This window comes from Perognathus longimembris, chromosome 2, assembly GCF_023159225.1.
Source record: "Perognathus longimembris pacificus isolate PPM17 chromosome 2, ASM2315922v1, whole genome shotgun sequence".
Lineage (NCBI taxonomy): Eukaryota > Metazoa > Chordata > Mammalia > Rodentia > Heteromyidae > Perognathus > Perognathus longimembris.
In genome coordinates, this window is record NC_063162.1 from 64,386,017 (window position 1) to 64,411,084 (window position 25,068).

A 25,068-nucleotide genomic window follows, 5' to 3' on the forward strand; every position below is an offset into this window, starting at 1 on the left:
TTTTGAGACAGAGCCTCAACATGATCCCTCCCAAGGCAGCCTTAATGAAAGCTGAGATGTGGAACCTGCACATTACTGTCACGTAAGTATTCATACGCTTCCTTCATTGAACAAATATTTATTAAGCGCCTATATGTGCCAAGTCCTGGGGGCACAGCTAGATGATGTTCAGTCCCTGCCCTCAAGGAGCTCACAGTCTGGGGCAGACAGCAAACACACAAGTGATAATGCGCCATGAAGTTTTGAGGCAGAGGTATGACAAAGTGCTGGGACACAACAGGATGACTGGTGAATGCTTTCTGGGTAAGGATCAAAGAGGACTTCACAGACCAGTCCCAAAACACAGTGCCATGGCAATGTCTTACACACTGTGGGCAGACTGCACTACCAAAACCTTTACTACTAACTCATCAAAGGCCCTTGGGTTGAGTATCCCCTTCCTCAGGAAAAACCCTAATGTACACTGGGTATGTACCTGTCGGCCAGGTCCTGCAGTGACTAAAGCTATTCCCCACTCCAGAAGCCAACGAAAGAGCAACTGTCCAGGCCAACCTGCTGAGCCCTAATAGGGCCTGTCTGTGTTACCTCATCCAGGGCCTTTGATACTCATGATGATGTTTCTGAGCTGGTCTATGAGGTTACCTCTTAATACTATAAGAAGACTCCTAACCCGTGCTTCACTGTTCTTCCTTCTCACATGCAGCAAATACCAGCCACCTCTCTGGTTCCTGGCATAGCCCTGTTGGCTTTGTCAGATCAGGCTGCTTCCCTGGGTCCCACAACCACTCACGGCCGCCGCACCAGCTCAATGAGCTGTTGAATGTTTTTGTTTTGGTTCGATAGGCCATTCCTGATATTTTCTAGCAGGCATCTCTTCAATTCAAAAATGGCTTCACTGTACCCTAAGCTCACAGCAGCCATGGGCGGTGCTCCATGCCACAGGGCTGGGATGTGCCACACATGCTGTCTCTCGGGGTTGCAAAAGGCCGTGCCTGCCAGTGTCCGGAAGCCACACCCCTGCTTCTCCATTTGAGCAGCAGCTCTGCTCAGGTCACTAGGTGGGTCCAGGAGCTGCCTCCTGTCTCTAGGCTTAGGGCTGGGGACAGACATGTCATGAAGGTTCTGGTACACAAATTGATAGTTAGGCATGTGCCCTGTTTTTTCTAACCTCAGAAATGCATGCAGAATAGCTGGTGGAATGTCCTTTGTTTCAGCTAAACTGACCACAGTGACATTGCTTAGCCCCATAAGTAGCGTGGCCAAGGAAGCCTCCAGCTCAAACATATCCCCAGCAGAGGCGGAGGCCCCACCAATCAGCCCTCCAGAGTCTATCACCAGGATATGGTCACAGCCAAGATCCTGGCTGAAGCCATCTGCCACAGTGATGAGCTGCATGAAGGCGCCTCGGGAATTACAGCTCCTCCCTGTGGCAAAGCGCAGACCAAACATGGTGTTGAGCAGTGTGGATTTCCCTGTGCCTGGAACCCCCAGGGAGGATAGAACTACCAGCCGGGACCTCCTGTCCATGTGGACATGCAGCTCCTTGAGGAGCCCAGTGACCCAGCGGACAGGGATACTCAGAGTATCCCCATCAACCAGCTCTAGGGGCTGCCCTGTCAGCAGCAGCTCCACAGCCAGGTCTGGGAAGTGTGCAAAACGCCTCTGGCCAGCAGGCAGCCTCCCAGCCTCCACAAGGCAGCTCTCAGCCTCAAAGAACTGCCCCATCTCACGAAGGAAGTGTTCCACCCCCAAGGGCTCAGGCCAGAGCTGCTCACTTAAGTCAGAGGTCGCACCAAGCTTCGGTCTCAGGGTAAGGAATGTCTCTGGGGGCTGCCTTGGTCGGGGCTGGCCCACTCGTGCCAACCCCCACTCCATCCACCTTAGGAAGTACTGCTTCTCACTGGGAGAAGAGCTGCTGATCCCTGCAATGAACTCCTGCACCCCAGAAGCAGGATCTTGGCCATGCTGCTGCATTCTAAGCTCCAGAAACCGCCGCCTCAGCTCAGCTCGGTGCTTCTCTGGTGGATCTGGGGCCCACTGGAGCTGGCACAGTTCCCTCTCCACTTGGGCTGCCTTCCTCCCAGGGTCTCCTTGTAGCCTCAGTTCATCCCTCCTATAGACATCCAGGTCCTTGATCTTCCTAGTGATTCTCTCCATCCGGCCCTTTGCCTTCTGACACTCCTCACAGTCCTCATCGACTCTGAGGCCCAATTTGCGAGCAGCATGGGCCATGTCCTCCATCGACAGCCTTCTGCAGGGTGACCGTGCTATACTGCTCATGATCGCTCGGATCCTCCTCATGAAGCTCTCGCTGTCCGTGCTGCTGACCTTCACCAGAACATGCGAGTGGTCTATCTTCAGCACTGGGATCAACTTGTTCAGGAACCGCAGGTTTGTGTTCCGCTTCCCTCGGTATGGACTCAGGATAAAATAGTACTTTGTGCTTGACTCCTTCATGGAGTATAGCAATTTGTATTCCTTCCTACTGATGTTGTCAGTCAGAATAAACACAGCTGAGGAGACTTCGCTCAGGAACTTAAACTGCAGCCAGTGAGACCCAATGTCGCCTCTCAAGTTCAGAAAAGCCATGGGCTCTGGGAAAACATCCAGGTCCTCCCTGCCACTGGGAAAGAACCAGGAAATTTCTACTAACCCATCTGCAATCTCCCGGGGATTTGTACCCAAGTTGAGGTCCCGATGCCAGAAGCAGTCCCACAGCCGGCGACCTGGGCTAAGGATGGCGTTGAGCAGTTGGGACTTGGAGTTGCTGCTGACATCCATGCGTACAAAAGCAAAGGTGGGCACCCTGGATAGGACCACACTGTCCTCCCGGAAGCTGCCCAGTCCTCGTGGGGGCTGGAACCACCAGGTCCGTACAACACCCCGCAGGGCCCATAGCAGAAAGGTGTGGTAGTGGTTTTCTGAGTCAGGTAACACAAGCGGGAGTGCAAACTGGCAGAGGGACATCTTCAACATGACCTCTTGCTGCAGAAAGCTGTCTGAGGACAGCAGGAGGGCACAGAGGAGGTCCAGGGGGTTCACAGGCGTGTCAGGCGTTGGGAGCTCAGAGAAGGAATAGATGTCATCAGCAGTGATGTCCTCAGCTGGGTCCCAGTAGATCATCTCTTCCCCCATCTGGCTCTCTTTCTCTGCGGGCCGTGCATCCAGAGGCGTATCCAGTACCATGGTGGTATTTCTGGCTTCAGGATTTAGGGCCTGTAGCTTTCTGAGGAAATGCCAAGGAAGGTCCTTGGGAACCTGAGGGGCCCAGTTCTTCATGCTGTCAAAACTGATCTTCAGTGAGTCCTGAAGACTGAGCTTCTGCTCCTGGTATGTCTCCAGTCCCAACAGGGACAGCATTTCCTGAAGCCTGCTTCTCTCCACTGTGGAAAAACAAGATGTGAGTGCTTAGCCTCAGTTCCCAAGTCAGGGCCAGAATAGAGCTGGAAAGGGAGAAAGGGAGAGCCTAGCATTAGGAAGGGTTGGAGAATTCCCCTCAGAGTGGGATACAGGCACAGGAGGCTCAGGGAATGTCAGGCTGACTAGTCAGGGCAGAGGGCAGAACCCTACATCACCTGATCCAGGTGTGTGTGGCATTAAAAACTGGGAGAACACACACACACACACACACACACACACACACACACACACACACAGAAACTGAGGAGCCATATTTAGGATTTAGGCAAGATCATATAAAGACATGGATTTCTAGTTTCTCCAGAAATCCGCAAGATCTGACACTAGCTCACAACTGACTGGAGTGTGTAATAGATGCAAGTTCCATCCCTGTCCACAATCCATGTCACAAGGTTATTCCAGTGCTCCTGGTGATACACCCTAACCCAGCACTGAGTTCCCTCAGTGTCACCAGGAAGTCCCTAAGGACACAATCACTATTCATACTGGTTTCCTAAGTTCTTTTGCTTTGCAAATAACTTGGAGCCATCTTAAGGAAAATATACAGCTGTCACTGATCACAGCTCAGCACTGTTTTGCAAATTTCAGGTCAACAACACAAGGTTTTTGCTGTTTCAGCTTTTATTGTCTTTGTTGTTGTTGTTGTTGGCCTTAGGGTTTGAACTCAGGGCCTAGACACTGTCCCTGAGCATTTCTGCTCAAGGTTAGTGCTCTACCCTTTGAGCATAGCTCCACTTCCAGTTTTTTGGTGGTTAATTGGAGATAAGAATCTCACAGATTTTCCTTGTCCAGGCTGGCTTTGAACTGCAGTCCTTAAATCTCAGCCTCCTGAATAGCTAGGATGATAGGCACAAACCACAGTTGCCCAGCAATAATGCAGTTTTTAACTACAGTGAAATATTTGGTGCAGACGATTACTAAATAAGTACTTATTGGTGCAGATATTCAAACTTCAACATGGAAAATTTTAAATCTTACAAGTTGGATGCTCAAAACAGCATTGCTGGGCTGGGAATATGACCTAGTGATAAAGTGCTCATCTCGCATACATGAAGCCCTGGGTTCGACTCCTCAGCACCACATACACAGAAAAAGCCGGAAGTGGCGCTGTGGCTCAATTGGTAGAGTACTAGCCTTTAGCAAAAAGAAGCCAGGGACAGTGCTCTGGCCCTGAGTTCAAGCCCCAGGACTGGCAAAAAACCAAAACCAAACCAAACCAACTTGTGGGTGGGCAGAATCAACCCTCCAACATCCAACTTGCAGGTAATATATAAACATGTACAATCACAATTAGCTCATAGCTGGACACAGGGCTCAGTGTCATAAAGCAGAAGTAGGATCACCCCCGAAGTTACAAGGGGACTTGCAAACTTGTTACAAAAACAATTATATAGGAAGAATTGTACTGTGAAAGAAATATGTGTTAATCAGCTTTTCATAAATGAAACCAGGGGCAATAATTTTTCTTGCCTAGACATAATACAACTGTTTGAACAGCACAGTAGTAAAAGCGATTGAGAAAAGCCAGAGAAAATAACTGGGAAAAGAGAGCAAACAACTTTATTCCTCCATGTGTCTATACCTTATATTGGGCTGTTGGTAGACTATTAAGCATTTGTGGGCCAGTAGGCTGATCTGCAGAAGCCCCTGGACTAGATGAATCACTTCCAAAATTACTTGTACTTTAAATAATCACTTCAGAACTGGGAGCTAGTTGCTCATGCCTATAATCCTAGCTACTGAGGAGGCTAAGATCTGAGGATAGTGGTTCAAAGCCACACTGGACAAGAAATTCCTTGAGATTCTTATCTCCAATTAACTACCAGAAAACTGGAAGTGGCACTATGGCTCAAAGTGCTGGAGCACTAGCCTTGATCAAAACTGGTCAGGGATAGAGCCCAGGCCCTGAGTTCAAGCCCCATGAACAAAACAAAAGAAAACAAAAGGAAACAAAAAAAAAATCACTTCAGGATCTTGTTAGAAGGTGAATGGGTTTTATCCCCAAAGATATTAACTCACTATAGATACATTGAGAGGACCTCTGGTTACTTTATATGGTTAGTAAGCTGTGGGCGGAGGGGGGGGGGCAGGTGGGAGGGGGAGGTTGCATTTTGGTTTGTGTGTGTGTGTTGCCAGACGATAAATGTTTGAGAAAGGGACTAGGGCAGCTTAGATCTGAGCACCTTGCCTTCCCAGGTGACTTGATTCAGTCAGGTGTGGGAAGTACCCACCTCCATAGATGATGTCCCCTCCAATAGAATAGGATGCTAGAATAGACAGAGACAATGTATACCTGTTGGGAAATCATTATCCTGAGCCTCATTTGTACCATCTACAAGAAAAGCAAAAGAAAAATGAAGTGTTACATAATGCATCTTTGTTTGACACAAAATAAGTTAAATGAACTCAGAACCCTCCTTTTTTCTTACCAAAATAGCAATTTCTCTCTATAATTAAAAATAGAAAATCCAAGATATTTTAGCTTTCCTATTCTTTCTAGCCTTCCCCATCTCAATCAAGTTTTAGGTCACATAGTTTCTACCTCCATAATGAAACCCGCAGTCATCTCCTTCCATTTCTCTCCATTCCAAATCTAGAAGGAAAAATAAACAAGCATTTAGATTCCTCAGAAAGCTAGAGCCGTTCCTTGAAGAAATTCCAGTATGATGGCTGTTGTTCATTGTACTACAAGCTATTTCATACCTGAAATGCTATTTCATATTCTCGAATACAATCCAAGTCTAAACAAAATTTTGGATTTTCTTTTAAAACTAAGGTCTTATTATATAACCTAAGCTGTCCTCAAACTCAAGATCTTCTCTGTCTCCATCTGCTGAATGCTGAGATTATAGGCATACAACACATTACCCAAAAAACCACATTTCAAATGTTTTGTATATTCATTCAGAGTCTGTAAGTATTTTAATATAATTTTTTAATTTACCCACATCTAACTTTTTTTTTTTTTTGGTCAGTCATGGGGTTTGAACTCAAAGCCTAGGTGCTATCCCTGAGCTTCTTTGCTCAAGGCTAGTTGTCTACCACTTTGAGCCACAGCACCACTTCCGGTTTTCTGCTGGTTAATTGGAGATAAGAGTCTCACGGACTTTCCTGCCTGGGCTGGCTTTGAAACACAATCCTCAGATCTCAGCTTCTAGAGTATCAACCAGTGCCTAGCTGTACCAACATCTTGATTGTGATTTGTTACATGGTGTCAGGCGTGGAATTTTCCACTGTGGCATCATGGTAGTACTCAAAAAGTTGCAGATTTTGGAGCATTTCAGATTTTTGATTTTCTGATTAATGATGCTCATTCAACCTGAAGTATAGGTTTCAGTTTTGCCTATGTAATTTTTATGTTTTTCAACACAAAACAGTCACAAAGTATTAATAATAGCTACAAACAAGATAGAGATTTTCTCTGTGGTATATACCTTGTAGAATTTATGCTTTTTGCTGGGGGAGGAACTGGAGGGGGGAAGGAGGAAGAAAAATGAGGGAGGAGGTAACAAGTTTGATAAGAAATGTACTGTAACCCCTCTGTATATCACTTTGAAAATAAATAAATAAACAAAAAAGAATTTACCAAGTTTTATGAAAATAAACATTTTGTGTATTTTTCAGTAGTTGTAGAAAGGGTTTCAACAGATCAATATATGCATACAATGCATTTTGATCAATGTCACCCAACTTTACCTGCAATTGCCACAGTGGTTTGTCTCTCTGACGCTTTTATTTCTGAGGTCACTTCTCCCAAATCTGAGTGTCTAAAATAATTTCAAAAGAAAATTGTAATTAAAATAATAAACTACCACTTTCCTCTATCAAATTGGCTCCATATAAAAATCTCTTAGGCCAGGCACTGGTGACTCATGTCTGCAATCCTACTCAGCAGGCTAAAATCTGAGGACTGCGATTCAAAGCATGCGCAGGCAGGAAAGTCTGTAAGACTATCTCCAGTTAATCACAGAAAAAGTTGGAAATGGAACTGTGGCTAGAGTGGTAGAGTGCTATCCTTGAGCAAAAAGAGGAGTTCAGGGATAGAGTCCATGCCCAGTGTTCAAGCCCCAGACTAGCAAAAAAAAAAAAAAAATCTCTTAGGGGAGCTTTAAAAACTACAAACTCTAAGTTATACTCCAGATCCATGAAGCCAGAACCTCTGCAAGCTGGTCCTGGGCATCTTGCTTCTAAAAGTACACTCTATGACTCTAGGCAATACCAGCACTCACAAAACCTGCTAGGGCATAAATATAGTCATTCAGAAATACATAAAAATGTACATACCCTTTGACCAGTAATTCCACTTCTATCCTAAGGAAATAATTAAGATTTAATTATAAAGTTGTTAATGCCAGCTTTATATAGAATACCAAAATATTGAATGCTTTTTAAAATCAAATGGGCAATGGTAGCTCATGCCTGTAATCCTGCCTACTCAGGGAGCTGAAATTTGAAGATCACAATTCAAAACCAGCCCAGGCAGGAAAGGCTGTGTGGCTTTTTCTTTTTTTTTTTGGCCAATCCTGGAGCTTGAACTCAGGCCTGAGCACTGTCCCTGGCTTCTTTTTGCTTTATCTAAAACCATTTTACTCATAAAAAAGGGATCCATAGGAGGCTAGGAATATGGCTTAGCAGCAGAGTGCTTGCCTTGCATGCATGAAGCCCTGGGTTCAATTCCTCAGCACCACAGACACAGAAAAAGCCAGAAGTGGCACTGTACCTCAAGTGGTAGAGTGCTAGCCTTGAGCAAAAGGAAGCCAGGGGGCTGGGGATATAGCCTAGTGGCAAGAGTGCCTGCCTCGGATACACGAGGCCCTGGGTTCGATTCCCCAGCACCACATATACAGAAAACGGCCAGAAGCGGCGCTGTGGCTCAAGTGGCAGAGTGCTAGCCTTGAGCGGGAAGAAGCCAGGGACAGTGCTCAGGCCCTGAGTCCAAGGCCCAGGACTGGCCAAAAAAAAAAAAAAAAAGGAAGCCAGGGACAGTACTGTTCAGGCTCTGAGTTCAAGCCCGAAGACTGGCTAGAAAAAAAAAAAAAGAATGAAAGAAAGAAACAAACAAACCTAGAATGAAATCATCAAAAGTTAGTGTAGGGGCTGAGAGTGTGGCTTTGTGGTAAAGTGCTTGCCTAGCATGTATGAAGTCCTGGGTTTGATTCCTCAGTACCACATAAACAGAAAAAGCTGGAAGTGGTACTGTAGCTCAAGTGGTAGAGTGCCAGCCTTGAGCAAGAGAAGCTCAGGGACAGTGCTCAGGCCCTGAGTTCAAGCCCCAGGACTTGTAAAAAAAAAATCACTAATTTGGGTGGCCCAAAGGTACCTTCATAATGAGGTCAGGTAGCATCACATGTTCCTACAACAGCACCCTGAGGAAAAGCACAACTCAGATCAATCATGAGGACATTATACCAGAGGGAGAACTTTGTCATAAAAGATGAAGGAGGCAAACTAAGGAAAAATTATAGAATAATGGGCCTGAAAAATAAACACAATACCCGACCTTCAATGTTAACTGTGCTGTGGTTATGCAAGAAGCATCTGTGTGTGTGTGTGTGCATGCTCACATCCTGGATCTTGAACTCAAGGCATGGTTGCTGTCCCTGAGCTTTTGTGCTCAAAGCTAGAGCTCTACCATTTGAGTCACAACTCCATTTCAGGCTTTTTGGGGAGTGTGTGGATGGGAGGTTATTTGGTGATGAGTCTCATGGTCTTTCCAGCCTGGGCTGGCTTTGAACTGTGATCCTCAGATCTCAGCCGCCTCCTCCTCCTAACTAGGATTACAGGGATGAGCCACTGGTGCCCCACTGAATGTGTGTGTGTGTGTGGGCACGCACGCTCACACACGCACACACATACATATATGTTCTATGAAGGATGGGCACCCAAGACAGTGCCTCCACAAGTGAGAAATAAAATAAATTTTTGTTATTTGAAGCCACCCAGTCTATAGCATTTTGTTACAGTGCTTCAAGACTAAAACAGTTTCTAATGGTAAAGAACACTTACAGATATGCATGTGTCTACTATATGCACACATACACAAACTAAAGGGCAAATGCACACAAATAGTAAAGAATGATAAATGAACTAAAACGTTAACAATTCTGGCAATACAGAATATGCAAGGATCCTTGATATTTTCATAACTTATCCCTGAGTGGAAATTATTTCAAAATTACAACTTTAAGAAAGTTATAGTGTTTAGTTACCTCTCAGTAATAACATAGCATCAGTTAACCTGGTCTTATTTTAATTTTTAAATAGAAACAGGTGCCAGTTTAATAACAGAACTATTAAATGATGCTATGAGTTGGTGTCAGGATAGATTTGACAATCCTCAAATAGTATTCTTCCAAGAGTGAATTCTAAGTGTGAGCTGCAGCCCAGAGGAAAGGGCTGAAGTCCTTAAAAAAAAAAAAAAAAAAGAGCAAGAGGCTCTTCTCTAACCTCTACTCCTCAGCAGGACAGGTTCATGTTAATCAAATTTGCCTTCCCAGAAGTAGTTTTAGGACCTTTAGCTATTATTCCAGTGTGTTCCTGGGGTCTCCTCCTCTGTGTAGAGGCTTCTGCCACCATCTGAGGCCAATTCTGGTAACAAGTGTTTCTGTTCTCACTACATACAGGGCACTAAGCAACTTTCTGGCTTCGTCTGACCCTGATGCTGATAAAAATGGGAGTTTTTCATTGTCTCCTCTCCACTTTTCTGCAAAGAACATATTACACTGAAAACAACAACAAACTTTAAGAAAACTTTAAACAGCATGATTATTTAAAAGTAGTTCCCTATAGGGCCAAGCACTGGTGGCTTAGACCCGTAATCCTAGCTACTCAGGGGCCTGAGATCTGATGATCATGATTCAAAGCCACCTTGAGCAAGAAAGTCTATGAAACTCTTATCTTCAATTAACCTGCAGAAAACTGGAAGTGGAGGCTGGCTCAAGTGATAGAGCAAAAAGCTCAGGGACAGCACCCAAGCCCTGAGTTCAAGCCCCAGGACTGGTGCAAAAAGAAAATTAAAAAAAAAAAAAGTTCCCTAGAGAAGCTGCAGGCCTTGGAGCCCAGAGGACAGAAAATCCCAGCCAGGGAGTGCTCAGAGGATGGGATTTTACGGCCCCAGAACTCTGCTCACAGGTATTTCCAAGCTAGACACTTTAACAGAACTTTAACTTCACCCCTTCCTACCCCACCTAAGAAAACAGCAAACACGTGGCACTGGTCATTTATAAAAGTGACATGCATGTTTTCAAATTGTGTTCTCTATTCTTTCACTAAACTGCTTGCAGCCAATCACAACTGACTGGTATGCACAAATAAACCAAAGCTGGTGGGTCCAGAAGCACTTCTGAAACTCAAGGTAACTAAAGGCAGAGACAAGCTTGTGTCTAATGCTTTTTAATTTACAAGTTTATTACATATAGGATATCCTCTAATACCTGTAAAGGACAAAATTCTGTTCCTCCAAAATTCAAATGAGAAGGCCCATCTTGTTTTGGGAAACAAGGCTAATATAATTTTTAGGTCATTTTCCCTAAATTAACGTATAAACAACTGAACAACAACAATTGGGAAAATTCTGAAAAAACAAAACAGGGGCTGGGAATATGGCCTATTGGTAAAGTGCTAGCCTCGTATACATGAAGCCCTGGGTTTGATTCCTTAGCACCACATATATAGAAAAAAAGCCAGAAGTGGCACTGTGGCTCAAGAGGTAGAGTGCTAGCCTTGAGCAAAAAGAAGCCAGGGACAGTGCTCAGGCCCTGAGTCCACCTCAGGACTGGCAACAAAAACAAAACAAATAAACAAACAAACAAACAAAAAACCAGCAATACCTAAGTGTGGTGGCACATACCTGCAATACCTCTAATTCCATCACTCCTGGCAGAAGCAAAGAGACTTTTTTGTTCTGCATGCATGAAATGTCTCTCCTTTTCTCAACTTTCTCTTGTTATACTAAACTAAATGCTTGCTAAAATTATAAGAAAGAAAAAGAAGCTGAGGCAATTTAAAATGAACCCGGACTATATACTGAGACCCTGTCTAAAAAACAAAACAAAATAATAATAAAACAGTAATGGAGGACAAAATTTGAGAACACATAATAATTTAACAAATATTACAATAATCTAAATAATCTAAAGCTACCATGTAATTCATGAATATATGCCAAGGTCAAGAATGGGAGATTTCAGGGCTGGGGATATGGCCTAGTGGCAAGAGTGCTTGCCTCATATACATGAGGCCCTGGGTTCAATTCCCCAGCACCACATATACAGAAAACGGCCAGAAGTGGCGCTGTGGCTCAAGTGGCAGAGTGCTAGCCTTGAGCAGGAAGAAGCCAGGGATAGTGCTCAGGCCCTGAGTCCAAGGCACAGGACTGGCAAAAAAAAAAAAAAAAAGAATGGGAGATTTCAGAGGTAGGCCCAAATACAATAGGAATTTTCATCTTTGATACAGGGGCTTTGAGTTATCTGGGGATTCTCAATTATAATAACTTGCAAAAATAAGGATAAATCCCTACTACTCCTTTTACCAAAATGAACACCAACTGGATGTAACATTAAAAATCATGGGGGCTGGGAATGTGGCTTAGTAGTAGAGTGCTTGCCTAGCATGCATGAAGCCCTAGGTTTGATTCCTAAATGCCATATAAACAGCAAAAGCCAGAAGCGGCCCTGTGGCTCAAGAGGTAGAGTGCTAGCCTTCAGCAAAAGAAGCTCAGGGACAGTGTCCAGGCTCTGAGTTCAAGACCCAGGACTGGAAAAACAAAACAAATAAATAACAACAACAACAAAAAAATAGCCCATCAGGGTATGGTGGCTATAATCCTACCTACTTGGGAACAAATATCTAGAGAACTTCAGTTTGATGCCAGCCCCAGGCAAAAAAGGTATTCAAGACCCCATCTCAACAAATAAGCAAAGTGTGGTAGTGCTTTCTTGTCATCTCAGCTACACAGAAGGACATAAGTAAAGTATTAAGGTCCAAAGGCAGACCTGGGAAAAAACATGAGACCTTATCAAAAAAATAGCCTAAAAGCAAAAAAAAAGAAGGCTGGGGGAAGTGGCTTTAGTGGTAGAGCATTTGCCTAACAAGCACCAGAACCATCAAAAAATATAGTGCCCCACCCCTTATCCATTGTTTCTTTCAATAACTTCAGTTACCTGTAGTTAATCATGGTCTAGTAATATTAAATGAAAAATTCCAGAGTAAGTAATTCATCCCTAAGCTTTATTTATTCCTTCCTAAGTCTCATGCTGTCCAAGCCATTCACATTCTTTTCCAAAGTATCCTTGAGGTACATGCTACCAGCCTCTCAGTGAATACCAGTCCCCCTAATTATCAGAGCTAGTCTTGGTATCGCAATCTGTATTCACGTCTTTATTTTAGTTAATAATGGCCCCAAATTAAAGTATAGTATTATAGATGTTCTATTTTATTAGTTGTTGTTAATCTCTTATGCCTACTTTATCAATTAAATTTTATCAATGTTTTGTATATTTTTTTAAAAAACAGTATATAAAAAGTTTCAGCCAGGTGCTAGTGGTTCATACCTGTAATCCTAGCTACTCAGGAGACTGAGATCTGAAGACTGAAGTTCAAAGCCAGCCTGGGGAAGGAAAGTCCATGAGATTCTTATCTCTAACCACCAAAAAGCAGAACTGGTTCAAGCGGTAGAGTGACACCCTTAAGCAAAAAAGCTCAAAGACAGTTCCCAGATCCTGAGTCAAGCCTCAGTATGTGTACAAGTACACACATACACACACACACACACACACACACACACATTTCATATTAGCCACAATTTCATATATTTGCTGGGAACAAATCTCTGAAAGTAGGGGATTACTGACACCAGTGCTTTAAAGAGTGGTAATCTATAGGAACCTGGATTATAATTTATTCTGTTTTATACTTTTTGTTATTTAAAGTACCTGCTATTATAATCCAAAAATGTATACATTATGCAGAGAAGACTCAGGTTTTTTAAAGAAACTTAAGGAATTGTACCTAGTTCATAGTTGGAAATTTAAATGCATGGCAATAGCACCTTTGGATCTGAGGAACCAGGAGTGCTAACAGTATAGGGCTCAATCTCAGCACTCAGAATGAGGTAGGAGGATTTGTCTTCCTCAAACACCACACCCCACCAAAAATAAGCTAAGGACTGATTCTAGGAAAGCCACCTCCAGCCAGGTATAAAATCTCAGGGAACACAAGGAAAATCAGAAACCCACCTATGAATCATAGACCAACAGTTAAAGCCACAAGTATGAATGTGACAATGCAGCAAATGTGTTGGTATTAGCAGAAGTGGACTACAAAACCTAAGGAAATCACAACACTGGAAGAGCAATCAGAGGATACTGCCAGGGGCAGTGTGGAAAGCAAGGCAAAAGCAAAAACAAGAGATGGTGATGGTGGGAGTGAGGCTTGTTCAAGAGACAGCAGATGGTGGCAGGTGGGCGAGCTCCATCTCCTGTCCCTCTACCTCCTCCATAGTCACAAGAATCCTCCCAGAACTCCAACACAATGGTACTCACTGGAAACACCCTTCAGCAAGTGCCAGGCAGTGAGTCCATCAGTCCATCACATGTCCAGTCTTCTCTGGTCTTGAGTCCACACTGGACTGTGGGTCATTTCTCAACCATCTTTTAGCACAGTGTTTGGCACACTCATAAGTTCCTTAAAAATGGTGAAGATAGCCAGGCACCAGTGGCTCACACCCGTAATCCTTGCTACTCAGGAAGCTGAGATCTGAGGATCCTGCCAGCCTAGGCAGGAAAGTCCATGAAACTCTTGTCTCCAATTAACCAGAAAACCAGAAGTAGAGCTATGAATCAAAGTGGTAGAGTGCTAGACTTGTGCAAGAAAAGCTCAGGGACAGTACCCACAACAAAAAGGAAGAAGGAGAGAGAGAGAGAGAAAGAGAGAGAGAGAGGAGAAGAGAGAGACAGAAAGAAAGAAAGAAAGAAAGAAAGAAAGAAAGAAAGAAAGAAAGAAAGAAAGAAAGAAAGAAAGAAAGAAAGAAAGAAAGGAAGGAAGGAAGGAAGGAAGAAAGGAAGGAAGGAAGGGAGTTCTTCTCCAATAACTCTCCCATGAAAGTTGTCACTTAGTAAAGAACTTCAGGTTTGGAGACTCCTCTATGACCAGCCAGCCCAGAATCACTACTCTACTGTATAGCGGAATTTGCTCCTAAAAATATAATGTAGTAAGTCTAATGACTGTCATCAGCTAAGGGATAGAAGTCTCATCTCTCTCCTTGGCTAGCCTTTCCTGTACCAAAGAAGTAGATGGGACACTTGGGAATTACGACTGGAGATAATGCACAATCTAGAGTTTTGTAAAACATAATAAGCTTAGTTTGGGTTTCCCCATAAAATGAAATGAAGTATACAAAAGGCTTTATCACCTCGGATTTGCAATAGATAGTCCTTAGAAAATTACTTATTACCACACACTGCAGCTTTATAGTCACTGACAACTGGAGCTGTGTAAGTATCAGATGCCACCTACTTCAGGGACCCTGCTGGCTCAGGAATTACCAACCCAAATTAAGTTCTCGGATCCATGTCTACAAAACAATGTGCTTAAGACACCACATGTACCATGATTTCTTTTTTCCTTTTTTTTTTTTTTTGGCCAGTGCTCTGGCTATGAACTCAGGGCCTGGGCACTGTTCCTGAGTTTTTTTGTTGTTTTTTTGTTTTCTTTCCTGCTCAAGGCTAGTACTCTACCACTTGAGCCACAACACCACTTCTGACTTCTTCTTTTTATGTGGTATTGAGGAATCGAACCCAGGGCTTCATGCATGCTAGGCAAGCACTCTACCACTAAGCCACATTTCCCAGCCTGTACCAGGATTTCTAATACGCCTCCTGGCAACACTGCATATGCTGCCTCCAGGCAGCCTTGCCTTATACTTTCCTGACAAATGGGGCAGGAATGCAGAGAGGACCTTGGACCCCTGGCTCAATTGCCTGGCCTTCCTGGGATAGGCCACTTGTGAGATTAAAGTCCTGGGCACTAAGCTGAAAATAAGGATTTACCCAGGAAGTGACCATTTCCCTTGAAGCCTAGAAGGACAGTGGACAGGGAGAAATTAACCACCCCCTGGCTGCAGTCTGCAAGCCTGGCTCATGCAGCCTCCTTCATTCAGGCCACCCTACAAGGCCAAATCACAGCACTACTCAATTCAGGTCTCTCTCTTGATAAGAGACACAACATCCATATCTCCACCCCACATCTGTAAAGCCCTCTGTGAACTGTAAAGATGAACAGCTCAGATTGCTACCAACTGGGTCTAAGGCCCTCTGAATAATAAGCAACAGACAAAAACATTTACCAACTAAAATGATCTTGCAACTAATTGTCCATCTCCGTAAAAAAGAAGGTATTAGATTAATGCTGTCATTTCAGCTTTCAGGCCTAGTAAAATGATCAAATCAAAAGAAAATTAATTTGTGGGTCTTGATTTCTGCAAGTAAGAATAAATTTACAGTAAAGTATGTGTGTCACTATCAGTCCCTAAACAACAGAATATTTTAAATCAAAAAAGATAGAAAGGAGGCAATACCCATGGGCCAGGGCAGCACCAAGCCGCGAAGGCCGGGCTCCGGTCGGCCCTGTCCGCCGGCCCTGACGTTCCGGGAAGAACCACCAACCGGGAGACTGAGCATCAGCTAGCGACGCAATCAAGTTCTAACGCCAGAAACCGACGCCAGGCCGGGCGAACTTTCCGTAGGCCGTGGCCAGGCCCCAGGTCCTGATTTCCACCGCGACCCAGCCGACAAGCCCCTTTTCCGAGCCCCAGCCCGGGGCAGCCCAGCCGAGCCCCGCCCGGGTCTCCCAGACCCCCGCCCCCGTCCCGCCCCGCCGTCCAGACCAGACCTGCTAGCCGCCCCGTCCCAGGCTGCGCCCGCCCAAGGTCAGCGGGGGAGGCCGCGGGCGGGACGGGGTCGCCGCGGGTCGGGCCGCTCTCAGGCCCGCGGGCTGCGGGGCTGCGGACGGGAGTGGAGCGACGTGGCCGGCGACCCCGGCACAGAGGTGGCGCGGCCCGGCGCGACTCACCCCGGCGTCGCCATGAGCGCTGCGGCCTTGGTGCTCCCGCTTCCTCCGCTGCTCTCGCGCCGCGGCACGGCGCCGGGGAGGGGCCTCGCCGCTCGCCGGCACGGCCCAGCTCCGGGAGGAGCACCGGGGCGGAGGCGGGAGAGCGCTGCCTGCAGGCCCTGGAGGCCCAAGCTCTCCGGGAACTCGCCCCGGGGCGCGAGCCGGGCGTCCACCCCAGTTCTCTTCAGGAAAACCTTCCTCGTCTCGGGCGTACGCAGGAGGACAGCCCGTTAGGTCGCCTTCCGGCGTGGCTGGCGACCCCATACCCCGCACCAGGGCCCGCGTCGCGCCCGGGGAGCTCGGACCGGTGCAGTGATGAGCCTGCCGTCCTTCCACAAGACTTGTCAAAAACAAATAGAAAATGCTTGTCAAACGCTCTGTGCCATGTAAACGGTGGTTGATAGCACTGTGGCATTGTCATCTGCAGTAATATGAATAATTTGGAATCTTTAACTTTCATATTTCCTGCAGTGAATGGAGAATGTTTCTTTTTTCCATTCCTCCCTACTTTAGCCCTGTTATATTAAAGTCCTTGCTAAGGCTGAAATTGTGGTTTGGTGGTAGAGTGTTTGCCAAGCATGCATGAAGCTCTAGGTTCAATTCCTCAGCACCACATAAACAGAAAAAGCCAGAAGTGGGGCTGTGGCTCAAGTGGTAATGTTAACCTTGAGCAAAAGAAGCTCAGGGACTGTACCTGAGTTCAAGCCCCAGGACTGACAAAAAGAAAAGAAAAAGAAATCCTTGCTAAACTTTTAAAGTAAATTTTACTAAGAACAAGACCACGAAGCAGTGATTGAAAGTGTTAATTTGGGGGACTGGGAATGTGGCCTAGTGGCAAGAGTGCTTGCCTAGCATGCATGAAGCCCTGGGTTCAATTACCCAGCACCACATATATAGAAATCGGCCAGAGGTGGCGCTGTGGCTCAAGTGGCAGAGTGCTAGCCTTGAGCAAAAAGAAACCAGGGACAGTGCTTAGGCCCTGAGTCCAAGCCCCAGGACTGGCAAAAAAAAAAAAAAAAAAAAAAAAAAGAAGAAGAAGAAGAAGAAGAAGAAAGTGTTAATTTTGGAGCCAGAACTATGGGAGTTGAAATCTAGGTTCCACCAATTAACCAGATCTAGGCACTCAGGTAAAGTAGAAGTTCTTCAGGGCCACAGTTCCTCTTTCAAAAAATGGGGCTAACAAGTCCCTTCCCTATGAGGATTGCAATGTAAAGGGATCAACTGGCGGTCTGGTATACTGCCTGCATCTTTCCATCTGGACAGAATCCTTTCAATGCTGTTTCCTTGTCCTCTTCAATAAAAGGGAAGTTCTCTATTGCTGTATGATTACAGAAGACAATGCTTTACAAACTGGACTCATCAACTGGCTTGTTGAATTGAAACTTCCTTGTACAGCCACTTAATTAATTTTTAAGAAGTTGATAAAGTGATGGGAACTTGTAAGGCTCCAACTAAGTACAAATACAAATCAGGGCAAGGAAAAGTGTGGACAATCAAATGGTTGGTTCACGGCAATAGTGATTATCACTGTACTTTCCTGGGTGTGTGCAAAATAGAGAAGGGGGAGGGAGAAAGGGAGGAAGGGTGTCTCACTATTCATAACTCAAACTCAAGATCCTGCCGCAGCTTCCCAGTCCTGGCAGTAGGGGAAGGTTGCTGGAGAATCACACTCTGGGCATTGCTTGTGAATGCTGGGTGAGTAAGCACTCTCTTAATAAACAACATTCCCTTTCTGACTCAGATTTCATTTTTTGTCTATGTACTAGGACTGAAGCTTGAACTCAGGACCAAATGCTGCTGCTTTCTTTTGTTTTTTGGTGTGGTGTTTTTGTTTTTGTTTTTTGCCAGCCCTAGGGCTTGAACTCAGGGCCTGGTCACTGTCCCTGAACTTCTTTTGCTCAAAGCTAGCACTCTACCACTTGAGCCACAGCACCACTTATGGATTTTTCTGAATATGTGGTACTGAGGAATTGAACCCAGGGCTTCATACACGCTAGGCAAACACTCTACCACTTAGCCACATTTCCAGCCCAGAATTGATTGTTTAGTGTTAGGCAAAAGGCTAAATTTGTAGTTCAGAGGTAAGTCTTGCCTGGGTCCAATCCCTAGTATTGGAAGGGGTAGGGGGAGTTATGTAAAACTCTTCACTAAAAACATCTAGTTCCTTTGTATGAGTTTTTTAATTAAAAGTCTAACTTAATATTACAGGAGCCAGACACAGTGGTACATGTTCATACTCCCCTACCAGAAGGGTGAGACAAGGGGATCTCGAATTTGAGACCAGATTTGGCTATTATGAGATCATGTCTTAAAATCATCAAAAAAAAAAAGACAGTTACAGGGCCTAATCCATCTCACTTAACACATTTATGTGTGGAAAACTATTGGTTTCCCTACATCTTTTGTGTGTGGCCTTGCACTCTGGGCTTCGGACTCTCGCTTAGCTTTTCCATTTAAGACTATAATTCTACCACTTGGGCCACACCTCCACTTCCACCTTTTTGGTAGTTAAGTGGAGACAAAATTTTCTTGAATTTTCCTGCCCAGAGTGGCTTCAAACTGTAATCCTCAAATCTCAGCCCGCTAAGGAACTAGGATTATAGGTATGAACTCACCATATCCAGCCCATTTCATCCTTCTTATAATTGGCAATTTGTGTTGCCCATCTCATCAGCCTTAGCAAAGGTTTGTTTCCTAGTTTTCTCTACTCACTTTTATTAATTTCTGCTTTTTTGTTCCTTTTTTTTTTTTTTTTGCCAGTATGGGGCTTGAACCCAGAGTCTTACACTCTTTTCCAGCTCTTTCACTCACAGCTAGTGCTCTACATGGAGCCATGCCTCCACTTCCAGCTTGTTGCTGTTCAATTAGAAATAAAAGTCTCTCTGATTTCTCTGCCCAGGCTAGCTCCAAACTATAATTCTCAGATTATAGGCTCAAACACACTGGCACTGGCTTTCTTTCCTTTTTGCATGTTAAGTGGTGTGTGTGTGTGTGTGTGTGTGTGTGCGTGTGTGTGTGTGTATGTTTATCTCACTATATATTCCCAAACTGGCCTTGAACTCAACAATCCTACCTGCTAGGATTACAAATGGGAAGTACTATGCCTGGCCAATAAGTTGTTTTCATATTTGGTGGGGGGGGGGTAATAAATGTTGAATTAAGTCTATAAATTAATACATTGTATTAATTTTCTGGATTAAATCATTGTTATATAATACTAACAGCAGGGGAACTGGGTTATAAGAACTCTGTATATTATTAGTAGATTATAAAGTGTTACACACATAATTTGCCTGTCAGCAATAACTCTCCATTATTTTTGCTTCCTTAGCCCCAAACAACCATTAATTTACTTTCTGTCTCAATTTCTGCCTATTCTGGATGTTAATTACAGTAATAGAATATTAGGCATCTGGTGATTGGCTTCCTTCACTTAATAAGAAATATATATATATGGGGCTGGGGATATGGCCTACTGGCAAGAGTGCATGCCTCATATACATGAGGCCCTGGGTTCGATTCCTCAGCACCACATATACAGAAAATGGCCAGAAGTGGCGCTATGGCTCAAGTGGCAGAGTGCTAGCCTTGAGCAAAAGGAAGCCAGGGACAGTGCTCAGGCCCTGAGTCCAAGGCCCAGGACTGGCAAAAAAAAAAAAAAAAAAAAAAAAGAAATATATATATTTGGCCTTTGTCCCCAGCCCTCAGAACAGAGCTTTTAAACCCTGAGAACATCTAGTGTGACAAAAATGTTTTGCCATTCATTAACCAGCCCTTTCTACCACACCTAATAAGGTGACAGTTTCCAGAGAACATCCAGATGCTAGATTCTAGAGTGTCTGCCCAATGAAATGAAGTTTGAAACTTTTAGACCCACCCATTTCTTCCAAAGTACCAAAGAGGGCTGGGGGCTGAGTTCATACACCAATGGCCAATGATTTAATCAATCATGCATATGAATCACAGGAAGTACATGTGGTAACCTGAGATTTGTTTCTAGCATCTGAAGGACACAGTCTTCTGGGACTGAATCTTAATCTGTGGATTCTACCTGTGCTATTAGTATAGTTAGTTCTAGAACTGAATTGAACTAAATAATAGTACTACTAGGTAGTATCATGTAGCTAAAAAATTGGTTGATATGAGGGAAAGAAAAATTCCTATTTGGTGTCAGAAATGTTGTGAATAGACATAGATCAGACTTAATGTAAGGTTCTCTAGATTCATTCATTATGTGTTGAATTATGTCCCTCAAAAGGATGAAGGAGGGCTGGGAATATAGTTTAGTGGTAAAGTACTTGCCTCAAATACATTGAAGCCCTGGGTTTGATTCCTCAGTACCACATGTATAGAAAAAGCCAGAAGTGGCACTGTGGTTCAAGTGGTACAGTGCTAGCCTTGAGCAAAAAGAAGCCAGAGACAAGTGCTCAGGCCCTGAGTTCAAGCCCCAGGACTGGCAAAATAAATAAATAAATAAAAATAAAAGGATGAAAAAGTACTAACTCCTAGTTCCTATAAACTATCTTACTTGGAAACCACATCCTTAGAAATGATCAAGTTAATTGTCTATTAAGGTGGGCCCTAATTGAATTTTTCTTTTTAGTAAGTTTTAGGGATTTAAACCAAGGTGTTGCATATGCTAAGCAAGCACTCTGCCACTGAGTTATACCCTCAACTCCACTTGTAAGAGTCCTTTAGACATTCTGGATCAAACATATGATTTACAAATATTTTCTCCCACTTCACAGGTTGACATCTTGTGCTCTAGTATTGTTTGAAGCACCAAAGTTTCAAGTTTTATGAAGTAAAATGTGTTATTTTCATATCATATTTTGGGAAGGAACTGAGAATTAAATTCAGGGCTTCACATTAATGTCCCAGACCGCTTATTATATTACTTATGCAATATTTTTGCATAACTAAAATTATTTCAAAGTTAAAAATATTGAACATTACCTACAAGCATAGTGAAAAGTTCAAAAAAATATATGGATTAGATGGATGCCAGTAGCTCACATCTGTAAGCCTAACTACTCAGGAGGCTGAAATCTGAAGCCAAGCAGGAAAGTCTGTGAGGCCCTTATTTACAACTAACCACAAAAGTCAGAAGTGAGGGCTGGGAATGTAGCTTAGTGGTAGAGTGCTTGCCTAGCATCACGCCCTGGGTTCTATTCCTCAGTACCACATAAACAGAAAGGGGCAAAAGTGGCACTGTGGCTCAAGCAGTAGAGTGCTAACCTTGAGCAAAAGCAGTTCTGGGACAGTGTCCAGGCCCTGAGTTCAAGCCCCAGTACCAGCAAAAGAAAAAAACAAAAACAAAAAAACCTATGGATTAAACCAACAGGGACAAGAAATGGAATTTTTCATATCCTATTCAATAGGGTTTTTTTTTCTGGTTTATTCAAATGATGCAGATGTTCTGCAGAAAAATCTCAGAAATTAAATGTCATTAATAAAGTCATTTCTCCAAAATAGTTTGAGGTTGTATGTATTAACTCTCCCATGAGGTTTATATTATTATACAAACACAAAACATGTAAAAACTAAGGAGGTGGAGTCACATAAACAAAGTGGGAATGAATGTCCCACAGACTAACATAGTTGGTTCACTTGTTCACTCTGTCACTCATTCACTAGAATGATGTCTTGCTACTTTGCTGGCATCCAGTGCACCATTCTCCTGCCTTGGTTTTCTAAGTAGCTGAGATTACAGGTGAGAGACACGACCTCTTGCTGGAAATTGGTGCTGTGACAACATCCTAACAATGGAAAGTGCTTTACCTGAGCCATTGAAGAGGGTGATGCTTGAGCTGGCTGTGGAAGGTTAAGAGGAAAAAAAGGAGAGGGTATACAAGAGTAGAAAGAATATGCATGGTGCAATAACAGAAATCCTTGGCAGTCAAGTAGGCTGGAGATTAGGCCAGAGGTATAGCTCTAGGACACTGGATTTCTCCTATATAGGCCATATAGTTTCCTTGACGTTTTGGAAAGGAACACAACCTGATAATATCTATATTTTAGAGCATTGTTCGTTAAGTGTTATGGAGAACAGATTGGGGAAATGGAAGACTGGAGAGTCAGGGGCCTGGCTGGGGAACCACAGAAATGTCTGCAATTTATTGCATATCCTCTCACACATGTAAACGATCACAAGCACTGGTGAGCAATCCCAGATTACACCTTTGATCCTAGAATAACAACCACTTTCATGCCCCTATGTGTCTGTATGGAGAAACAAATCATTACTTTTTTTCTTTCTTTTTTTTTTTTTTGCCAGTCCTGGGGCTTGAATTCAGGGCCTGAGCACTGTCCCTGGCTTCTTTTTGCTTAAGGCTAGCACTCTGCCAACTCGAGCCACAGTGCCCCTTCTGGTCTTTTCTATATATGTGGTGCTGAGGAATCCGAACCTAGGGCATTATGTATAAGAGGCAAGCACTCTTGCCACTAGGCCATATTCCCAGCCCAAGCATTACTATCATCCACAAACATAAACAGAGCTTCCACAATACTTACCTTTACTGTGGGATAGCACTAATATTGTATACTTTATTGTATCATTTTTTAATGTTGACTGCAACTGATTAAATTTTATTTCTTAACATACTAAGTAGTTCATAACCTCTAGCTGAAAATCCTCAATTCTAGATAGCATTAAGGTCTTGTGCAAAAGAGGAAAGAGAATAACTTTGCAATACGCAGATTTTAAGCTATGGTTCTCAATCTTGGCACTGCAACAAAATCACCTGAAAGGTTACCAAAAACTCAGCTGTCCGGCCCCTGGCACGTACTTTCAGGCGTGGTGATTACGTTGACCCATACGGAAACAGAAAATGTACAGAAGCCTATGGATACTTACTGGTCTGAGAACCACTACATGCAGGAAGTACGTGACAGCCTGAGTAGGAGCCAAGGTGGGGACGGGGAGCCAATCGTGTGGCACCCCGCGGGTGTCCAGTAATATCACTGTACCTAGGCCCTCCCAGAAAAGAGGCCAGGGCCTAGAGCCAGGTGCGGGAAGTGGGACAGACACGGAGCAGAACCAGCCCTCAACTGAGCTGGAACCAGCAGCGCGCAACGACCTTCCCACAGTACCTCGCGGCGCGCACGCGCAGACCGCAGCTCCCGGCGTGCAACGCTGCGGCCGAGCCCGCAGCGGGCCGCCTCAGGCAGCCCCACCGGGCCTCCGGGTCCGTAGCTGCGGGGACCATGGCGCTGAAGCGGATCCAGAAGGTAAAGGACCCTCCCAGCCATCACGCCTAAAATGGGGGTGGGTACCGCTGCTACAAAATGGCGAGTAGAATGGCCGGAGACCGCGACAACATTTGCCAGGGAAGGAGGCGGAACCGCCGCCAGCGCTGCCTTAAAAGGGACTGGCGCGTGCGTGGGGCGGACCGGCTCGCTTGGGCGGTGTCACGTGCCGAGTCACGTGGGTGCGTGGTGGGGCCGGGGTTGCCAGGGCTCTTCGCTGGCTGTGAAGCTGGACTACAATCGGGACTGAGTGGGTAGGGGGCAGCGTGGGTCCGTGGGGGGGAGGGCGCTGGAGTGACAAGTTATAAGGAGGGAGGGAGTTCACTGCCTCAAACAGGAATTTGGGAAATGCACTGCAGTGGAACAAATATTCCAGTTCTGATTCCTTATCATTTATTATCATTTTAGGGATCTACTAATCTTTTCCCCTAGTTAAAAAAGAATTACATTGTATTTTGTGTGTAGGTTACATATTACAAAGTAGTATTTATGACCCTATTTTTGTATATTTATTGGCATATAATAGTTGTACTTGGGCAGGGGTTTCATTGTGACATTTCCTCACTTGTATACAATGTATCCTAATCAACCTCACTTCCTCTATCACTCTCCTTTATCTTCCTCCCGACTTAAAACAATTAAAATAAGTTTCATTTTTCTCTTTTCATACATACAAATAAACTACTTGGATCACATTCACCCTCTTCATCAACACTACCCACCCCCTGCTGGTACCTATTTTATTCTTAAAGTTATTTTAATCAAGATGATGTTAAAATAAAATTTAGATGTAAGGAAAGCAATTAGTATTAGTGTCATTGCCAGACTATTACCTTTCTTAGTTGTGCATAAGATGAAATCATATTTTACCAGTAGATGGCATTTTGAATTTTATTTATTTATTTATTTATTTATTTTGGCCAGTCCTGGGGCTGAACTCAGGGCTTGAGCACTGTCCCTGACTTCTTTTTGCTCAAGGCTAGCACTCTGCCAACTTGAGCCACAGCGCCACTTCTGGCCTTTTCTATATATGTTGTGCTGAGGAATCCAACCCAGGGCTTCATGTATATGAGGCAAGCACTCTTGCCACTAGGCCATATTCCCAGCCCGGCATTTTGGATTTTTCATGAATTGTGGTTTTTGTTTGTTTTGTTTTTTTCTTTTGCCAGTCCTAGGGCTTGAGCTCAGGGCCTGGAAACTGTCCCTGAGCTTTTTGCTCAAGGCTAACAACACTCTACCACTTGAGCCACAGCACCACTTCTGGCCTTTTCTGTTTATGTGGTACTGAGGAAT

At 44.3% G+C, this 25,068-nt stretch overlaps 2 protein-coding genes across 11 annotated transcripts in view; one reads left to right on the forward strand and one right to left on the reverse strand.

The window, feature by feature from the left end:
* LOC125346601 (upregulator of cell proliferation) lies at positions 1-23,753 on the reverse strand. 7 transcript variants are annotated; one of them, XM_048339300.1, is made up of 6 exons: positions 23,620-23,753; positions 7,705-7,731; positions 7,117-7,187; positions 5,963-6,013; positions 5,714-5,752; positions 1-3,383 (listed from the first exon to the last, which is right to left on the reverse strand). In XM_048339300.1, exons 1-6 carry the CDS (start codon positions 23,733-23,735, stop codon positions 787-789), a joined length of 2,901 nt encoding a protein of 966 aa, XP_048195257.1. In that variant the 5' UTR covers positions 23,736-23,753; the 3' UTR covers positions 1-786. The 7 variants fall into 7 exon arrangements, with proteins under 7 accessions (XP_048195257.1, XP_048195259.1, XP_048195258.1 ...); XM_048339302.1 differs by lacking the exon at positions 23,620-23,753 and adding an exon at positions 23,384-23,613; XM_048339301.1 differs by lacking the exon at positions 23,620-23,753 and adding an exon at positions 16,489-16,557.
* The window catches only part of Ube2d4 (ubiquitin conjugating enzyme E2 D4 (putative)), a 23,941-nt gene continuing 22,528 nt past the window's right edge, over positions 23,656-25,068 (forward strand). For all 4 annotated transcript variants that reach the window (XM_048339318.1, XM_048339319.1, XM_048339321.1 and 1 more), the window contains exon 1: positions 23,656-23,757. In XM_048339318.1, the coding sequence (XP_048195275.1) occupies positions 23,734-23,757 (24 nt within the window). In that variant the 5' untranslated portion in view covers positions 23,656-23,733. The remainder of the gene's footprint in view (positions 23,758-25,068) is intronic.

Bases quoted from the DNA above. Each gene is read 5' to 3' on its own strand.
- LOC125346601 (XM_048339300.1), bottom strand. From the start codon at position 23,735: ATGGTCCCCGCAGCTACGGACCCGGAGGCCCGGTGGGGCTGCCTGAGG. The intron at 7,188-7,704 runs GTATGTACATTT...AAATTATTTTAG, and splicing joins GTGGAATTACTGGTCAAAGG to ACACTCAGATTTGGGAGAAG. The intron at 6,014-7,116 runs GTAAAGTTGGGT...TTTTCCTTCTAG, and splicing joins AACCACTGTGGCAATTGCAG to ATTTGGAATGGAGAGAAATG.